At 37.3% G+C, this 8,212-nt stretch overlaps 1 protein-coding gene across 2 annotated transcripts; it reads left to right on the top strand.

Moving 5' to 3' along the window:
• LOC107831436 (glycine-rich domain-containing protein 2) lies at positions 1-7,853 on the top strand. Of its 2 annotated transcripts, none has more exons than XM_016659198.2 (9): positions 1-249; positions 421-596; positions 2,550-2,667; positions 2,763-3,017; positions 3,647-4,102; positions 4,656-5,194; positions 5,666-5,867; positions 7,052-7,207; positions 7,305-7,853. In XM_016659198.2, exons 2-9 carry the CDS (start codon positions 439-441, stop codon positions 7,437-7,439), a joined length of 2,019 nt encoding a protein of 672 aa, XP_016514684.1. In that variant the 5' UTR covers positions 1-249; positions 421-438; the 3' UTR covers positions 7,440-7,853. The 2 variants fall into 2 exon arrangements, with proteins under 2 accessions (XP_016514684.1, XP_016514690.1); XM_016659204.2 differs by having other exon boundaries at positions 57-249; positions 378-596.
• Positions 7,854-8,212: the final 359 nt, after the last annotated feature.

The following is an 8,212-nucleotide window of genomic DNA, read 5'->3' as shown; positions in this document are numbered from 1 at the left end:
AAAGCATGGTGGACTTGATGAAGTCTAGAACTCGTCGTACTACTACTCTTATTCGCGGCTTCGTCCACATGCTAATCTATAAATATTGATTGATGTTCAAACTCGAAGCTTTCGTTGAAATTACTCGGCAAAATCTACTTATATTTGGAGTCACAAAGACTTTGAAAACCTCAAACTCCTACACAATATAAAAAAGAGTCGCTATCTCCATAGAGTTGTCCGGCGATCATCGTTTCTTTTGTTTTCTCTGTAAGTTCAACAAGCAAATTACTTAGTACTAATTGTGCATTTTTCCTTCTGTGCGATTCTGAATTAACTTTCTCCAAACTGGTGATTTGCCTTGGCTTTTCTATACCCAATCTTTTTAAAATTTATAGAATATCATTCTGCAATTTACCAATTGCGTTGTCAACCCAATAGCTTGTGGTCGAAGAAGGCATGGAGATGGAGCAGCAGTTGGAGTGGGATGAAGCACAGAAGATTGTGATAAATGTAGACCTTGTTGCTGCAGCCAAACTGCATCTTGAGTTTCTTGCTACCCTTGATAGGAACCGTTGGCTCTATGAGGGCCCTGGTCTGGATATGGCTATTTATAGGTAATCCCCAATTTTGAAATGTGACGTCTGTTGCAATTGTTCACTTAGCTATGATATTTTTTTATTATAACGGTGGTGTCCGGCCAGCTTGCACGCAACTTGACTATTCTATTGGGTACCTGCTAAATCGTATCCGCACAAGTACTATCAGCATGTTTGGATGGTTGTTACTTGTTGTATTGTATCCTATTATTACTTTAAATACAATGTTTGTTTTGATTGTTACTTAAATTTTATTGTATCATATCGTTAAATCCGTCGTTACGTAACGACGAAAAGTGTCATGACCAATTTGTATGGTCGCGTCGTTACCTTATTTTTTTCTCTCACCATGCCCTTCCTTATTCTTAAACAATCTTATTTTATGTTTTACCCTACCTTTTTATATAATAATTTTACTTCGTACCTTACTTTTTTTTATAATGACATCGAAGTGAGGCTGGACACACAAGTCATACCTAAGAGAGAAAGTTTTAAGTATCTTAGATCTATAATCCAAGGAAATAGGGAAATTGACGAGCATGTCACACATCTATTGGAGCGGGGTGGATGAAGTGGAGGCTCGCATCCAGCGTTTTGTGCGACAAGAATGTGCCACCAAGACTTAAAAGTAAGTTTTACGGATTAGTGGTTAGACCGGTCATGTTGTATGTGGCAGAATGTTGGCCAGTCAAGACCTCTCATGTTCAGAAGTTAAAAGTTGCGGAGATGAGGATGCTGAGATGGATGTATGGTCATACTAGGAGGGATAAGATTAGAAATGAAGATATTCGAAATAAGGTGGGAGTGGCTTGTGTGGTGGACAAGATGCGGGAAGCGAGGCTGAGATGGTTCAGGCACGTGAAGAGGAGAGGCACAGATGTCCCAGTGAGGAGGTGTGAGATGTTGGCTATGGTGGGTCCTAGGAATGGTAGAGGTAGGCAGAAGAAATATTGAGGAGAGGTGATCAGATAAGACATGACACATTTTCACCTAACCGAGGACATGACCCTTTCAAGGATTAGGGTTGTAGGTTAGTAAGTAGTCGAGCGTATTTCTTTTCCAAACCTGTACTTTCTTCCATAGCTGTAGTACTAGTGTTATCCTCGTGTTCCCTATTTTTAGATCGATATTATTACCTTATGTTTCCTTTGCTTCGTTGTGTTTTTTTTCTCCCTCTGGATGTTGTTACTATTTCGCTTACTGTAGTTTTTTTGCCATAACTGATGCGTTTTTGCTTTATTGAGCCGAGGCTCTTCCGGAAACAGTTTCTCTACCTTCACAAGGTAGGGGTAAGGTTTGCGTACATATTACCCTCCCCAGACCCCACTTGTGGTAATACACTGGGTATGTTGTTGTTGTACCTTACTTTTTCTTTATAATATTGCAAGTTTATTCTTCATATTATTTGTGCATGACATCATGAAACGGCGGAAACTAATACAATCTATCCAAACATTACTATACATCAAAACGATACACTACATTACAATACAATACAATACAATACAATACTATACGATACATTATGAAGCGATACATAACAACCATCCAAACAAGCTGTAAGTACTCTGCCTACCAAGGTTTAGGCAAATTAGAAAAATCACCTAGTGGTTTTTTGCCGCTACTGGGATTTGAACCTAAGACCTCATGGTTCTCCGCCCAGTTCACTTAGCTATGATGTTACTACTTGTTGAGAATGCTTTCTTAATTCGACATTTTATCGTGTCTTCTGGTCTTAGGGTGATACTGGCAGTTAATATTGCATTGGTTTAAGTATAATATTCAGTGCTAGATACTGATTCAGATTTTATTTTCTTTGGCTTCTCGCTCATGTCGTGTATTATACTATTATGTTTCGTGATCCTTGAAAAAGACTTGAGATTGTTTCTGTTATCTTGGGGGATTTGACCTTGATTCATGTATTTCAGTTTTCTTTATTTGGAAAACTTGCAATGAAAATCTCCATTTCAGGTATTATTCGTGTTGGCTACCGTTATTGGCAAAACACTCTGAGTCCCCCTTCTTTGAAGGACCTTTGGTCATTCCCCTTGATTGTGAATGGGTTTGGCATTGTCACAGACTCAATCCTGTAAGCTTCTGAACAGTTGAAACATTTGTTTTCAATTATACCTTTGTGACTGATTGCTTTTATTGACACGTGAAATGGTTATTCTACCTTTCCAGGTTAGATACAAGACTGACTGCGAGCAATTATATGGGAGACTTCTTGACAACCATAATGTTGTATCTTCTTTGAAAGGAATATCAAATAGGGAAACGGAAGAAATATGGAAGCACTCGTATCCAAATGAACCCTATGACTTGGAGTCAGAAAGAGCTCTTTCAGATAATATCCCTGTACAAATTCTAGAATCTGAAAAGTGCAGTAACTATGATTTAGTCTCTGCTGTTAAAAGGCAAAGCCCTTTCTTCTACCAGGTGAGCAAGAGGATGCTAACACTTCATTTTAAGTAAATCACAGGCCAAACAATTAGCAAAATTCAGTTTTATAAAAATCACAAACTTTAATTTTTGTTACAAGTCTTATTTGAATGTAATGCTTGAGTGCTTGACAATCAATGGTACGTGACAAACTTTATAAACAGAATGATATAAGACAATTCTGAAAGGGATAAATAAGGAAAAACCTGAAATGGGAGGTAGAGGGATCATTTCTCCTGCCTGCCTGCTCATCCTTGTCATATATAAAGGAGATAGAGAAGCGAAGTAGCAAAGATCAACTATCTAGGACAATTCTGAAAGGGACAATTATGAAACAGATAAATAAGGAAAAACCTGAAATGTGAGGTAGAGGGATCATTTCTCCTGCCTGCCTGCTCATCCTTGTCATATATAAAAGAGGTAGAGAAGCGAAGTAGCAAACTTCAACTATCTCTTGCAAATTATTGTGGATGGTGAAGTGGCTATTTGGTCTTTATATCTTTTGCATTATTAGGAGTGGCCTATAAGTTAGCACGTTTTCTTAAACTTTTTATTAATACCACATTGTTCAGACATGCTAGTATAGTATGTATCATTTGCTGTCTTATATCATATCTTTCTTCCAGGTGTCTAGACCCCACATGAACAACGAGCTCTATCTTGAAGGAGCTGTGGCTCGATACAAGGGTTTCTTACACTTAATCCGGAGAAACAGAGAAAGATCAATCAAGAGCTTCTCTGTTCCGACTTATGACATTGACCTTATCTGGCACACTCACCAGTTACATCCGATTTCTTATTGTAAAGACCTTGTTGATATTATGGGTAAGGTGTTAGATCATGACGATACTGATTCAGACAGAACAAAAGGGATGAAGCTGGACACTGGGTTTTCTGGAACTACAAAGCTAGGGGAGGAAATGTATGGTTTAAGATATTGGAGAGCAGGTGCAATGTATAGAGGAAATGCACCATCTCCTCTTAGAATTTGTCCTTATCCTTCCAATTCCATGAGCAAGAAGGCAGATACATTCCATGCAGATCAGAAGATAATTCATCTTCCAGAGATGAAAGTTCTTGAAGTAATTTTCTGAATCTTTCTAGTGTTTCTAAAGCCTGTTCTGTTTTTGTTTTATTTGTTGGATTGTTGATATAATTTTGTATATACATCCAATGAAATTCATTACCAGCTTTATATCTTAAAAAATAGTGCAAAAAGGGGATCTGGAGTATGTGATGACCATATAAAATTGAGTTGTTTCCATCAATCGGTGTGCAGGGAAAGTTAGAGATGATAGGGGAACCACTACTTCCGAGCCACTTTAATCGGGCATAGATTATTTGATTAAAACTTTAACCTTGATTAGGAAATTTAAGACTGCTGTCCTTTATAGTATTTTGTTAGCTTGGAATTGGGTTAAATCATTTTTGTGTAACCTAGACCGCTTGATCGCCAAAAATAGAACAGAAGCCTCCTTTTCTTCTGTCTCAATCTTCGAGCCTTCGACAGAACTGTTGCCATTTCTTCGGTTCTTCATCATCCATACCTTATCTAGTTATCATCTGTTAATCTGATTTTAGCTTTGGACTATGTGATGTTCAAAAGTTTGTAACTTCTAGCAATTTCTTTTGCAGGTCATGTTGGAGATCATAGGCATAAGAAACTTACCCGAAGGTCAAAAGGAATGCTTCTTTGTTTCTTTTAGCAAGACACAGCCTGATAGGATCTTTAATGCAAAAAAGAAACTTACTATTTTCTCTGAGAGTGGAGAAAAGCAGGTTGCTTATTTCCAATGTGAACCTAGTGGCCATCTTCTATTAGAACTCATGTCCCAATCATCTCATGGTTTGCCGATTTCAAAATCTGGTGAAGTTCTGGGTTCTACTGCCTTCTCTTTAGAAGATTTGATTTGCCCAGCTTCGAAACTCACAATGGAAAAATGGTTGGAAGTTGTGCCAAGCACTAAAATAAAAGTACTGGAACCAATCTGTATACGAGTAGCTGTATCGGTTACAACACCTACTGCAGCACCATATGTTTTTCACATGGTTCGCTCCCGAGCATTCTCAAAAACTTCTTGTTTTTTCCCACTACCTGGAAGTATTCAATATGCAAAGAATTGGACTCGTGTCATTGATGATGCTGGTGATGAGCTCATTAGCCTGCAAATGAGGTATGTAGCTTTTGGTATTCTTTGTTGTTAGTGCTGTTCTAGTTTTTGACTTGCTCATAAATCTGCATGTTGTTTGTGTATATATCTACTTTACTTTTCTTTTCCCTCTAATTCAAGATTAAAATTTTAATCAATCGTAACATCTTGTGTGGTCATATAGTTAACACATCGGTAACCTTTAACATCACCATCAAAATATTGAGAAAGTTATTGTTCCTTTAAAACAAATTTAAAGGAACAATAACTTTCTCAATATTTTGATGGTGGAAGGGGACCATCTGATATTTGAATGTGCGTAGAAGGATGTGCTTGTTTTGACTTAAGTGAGAGTTCTAACCACTTCTACAATTCCATGGAACACTTTCAATTAAAACAGTTAAAAGACTATTGTCACCTTTACTTCTTGCTGTTTGAAACTGTCAGCTGTATTGAACTTGAGCTATTCTCATGAAATTCATGTTTTGACTGCAGGAACTCCAAGAAATCAAAGAGATTGAGAAACTCTACATTGCAAAAGGAGGTGATTGGCATCAGCAAGTCTGGTGAGACGCATTCTCTTGCGGAGTTAGTCGGGAAAGAGTGGTTGCTGTTAGATTCCCACTGGTCCCTCCAACTTCAAACTTGCAGTGGTGATGAAGGTTACCTTTTGGAGTTGGTTGGTGGTTCCAGGATTGTGAGTATTCATCCACTACACCTTACAAATTTTTTCTTCTTAAAACAGGATAGATTGGTAAACATGCGCATTAAATGCCTATGATTTTCACTTATCACTCTTTAATTTCACTCATCGACTGAATGATTGATATTTTCCATCAGATTTTAGGAATACTTCTTGCGGATAAGCACTATGTGTTGTTCCTTATACATTCATTCAAAACATTTCTCATTGATTTTTATGGGAATACAGTTTTGCTACATCTGAGTTCTTCTATTTAGACTTACTCCAGTCAATATCATACTATTTTGCTTCCAGCTGTACTGTCCAAACTTCAAAAGCTTAATATGAGCAGCCTTTGTCAGATTTGATTGTGTCAAAATTAGGTGCACAAAACTTCCAGTCGCCAAAAATCAATGAAAGACCTAAAAAACTTATACCTTGTGTGGTCGTTGTCGTCTTCTGAAGAATTAAGATTGTGTTTGAAGTCTCCTCAATCATTAGGAATTGGAGGTGGTGGTTAGTACTCCTGAGATTGCCTATTTTCCTTTATGTTGAGAATTTTATAAGAATAGCTCCTTGTTTTGCTTTTTTCTCATCTTGCTTTATGAAAATTTGTTTGGAAGAAAAATGAGAAATCTACCTTATCTCCACAACTTTAAATTATGTAAATAAATAACAAAGCATTAGCATGCACCATGAATGTTCAGCAATGAGCAATCTAAGGAATTAGAATCAACCAAAAAAAAAAACCAAGGGAAAATAAGAAAAGAACTTAAGGAAGTAGCACAGAGGGGATACGGTTTAATAAACTAGAAAGAAGCAAAAAACCATAGTTGAAGATAATCTTGGTTTTGGATTAAATCTGTTCTCACTCACTTCGTCAAAGCATGATAATGAATTGCTTATTTGACAGGAGATAGAAATGGGTCAGTGGTTCTTAACTTGGAGAAAGAGAAGAGGCGCAATTAAGGTTTAGAGAGAAAGAAGTGAATCCAATTGGCAGGTGGAAGTTGGTGAGGAGGGGAGGGGAGGCGGGTGTTCAATGGTTTTCTGCTATGTAGGACTAACGAAAAGAGAGGATAGGAAGATGGATAATGCATAGCTTCTAATTATTTCTTTTGATTGTAGTTTTGAGGATCTCACAAGTTTGCATCGTCTTTGCTCTCCATGACTTTACACTTTCCATACTCATTTCACAGGTAAAATTCTTCCCTGGTCAGAGATTGGATTATGAGCACAAGCATTGTGCAAAGCGAAGAAATCAAGATGATTTTATGACAGCAGTTGAATTCTCTTCAGAGCACCCATATGGAAGGGCACTGGCGTTGCTCGACTTAAAATGTGGTGTAATCAACGTAAGTCTATTAAATTCATTTACAATATGTTGCTTGTTTCAATTTCAAAACATGGGGTTACATCTGCCTGACTGCACGTGTTTCTTTGAAAAATCAGGTGAAAGAGGAGTGGTTACTTTTGCCTGGCACCATAACAACTTTTATACTAGGTGATATTTTGAGAAAGGAAGGGTATAGTAGCTTGCTGAGCAGCGGCAACAATTTGAAGGATAAGAATAATTCAACTGAATAAACTAATGCATGCAATGAATAGAGCAGTAAAAATAATCTACAATTTCAGATGCTGAGAAGACAACGCATGTTGATGTAGAGACTGCGAAAGGAAACGAGTAAATGCTGCCAAAAGGAGGAGCAAACAGCTGAGGCAGTGGCACTAGCAATGGCTGTGGTAGTGTCGTAAATAGCTTTTGACCTTAAAGATTTGCTCACGGGCAAATGAGGATCAAAAAATTAAGACCATCTATTTTCAAGGTCAATGAATGTAATTTTCTGTAGTTTTATTCGATGGCCTAAATTTAGTGTAAAAATGGCGCGACTGACCACTTTTGGTGGTATTTATTTTTTATCCAGCAATTCTAATGTTGAGCAAAAATAGCCACTACTCTATTAAAATTAATATGAAAAGACATTTTTACCCTTTCTTCCATTGCTTTTCTTCCCAAACCCTCGCTTCTCTCTCTCAAGTTCGATGCAGAGACATGTTTTATTGGATGCATATGTTGTTTGTGATAAAAATGTTGGATTGGGTTTTTTGATTCTTGTGAATTTGATGACTTTGAACAGTTACGAAGATGAAAAATGATATCTTGCTGTTTTTCTAACGAGGGTCAGCTTTGTCTTGTTTCGTGTGATTGCCACCTTTATTCGGTTTTTGCCTTCAATTTTAAGTATGGATTCAATGCTGAATTGGGTTTCTGATTCTTGTTGATGCATGTGTTGTTGAAAGGATTTTGTCCTTAACTTATAGTTACAAGCACAGAAATTAAGGACAAGTAGTCCTGAACT

This window comes from Nicotiana tabacum, chromosome 17, assembly GCF_000715075.1.
Source record: "Nicotiana tabacum cultivar K326 chromosome 17, ASM71507v2, whole genome shotgun sequence".
In the NCBI taxonomy this organism is placed as follows: Eukaryota; Viridiplantae; Streptophyta; class Magnoliopsida; order Solanales; family Solanaceae; genus Nicotiana; species Nicotiana tabacum.
Note: the sequence above shows the minus strand (reverse complement) of the source record. Positions and strands in the feature narration are given on the sequence as shown.

Excerpts from the sequence above, each read along its gene's own strand:
- LOC107831436 (XM_016659198.2), top strand. The coding sequence starts at position 439 with ATGGAGATGGAGCAGCAGTTGGAGTGGGATGAAGCACAGAAGATTGTG. Across the intron at positions 4,103-4,655 it reads CAGAGATGAAAGTTCTTGAA|GTCATGTTGGAGATCATAGG; the intron begins GTAATTTTCTGA and ends TTTCTTTTGCAG. Across the intron at positions 7,208-7,304 it reads TAAAATGTGGTGTAATCAAC|GTGAAAGAGGAGTGGTTACT; the intron begins GTAAGTCTATTA and ends TTGAAAAATCAG.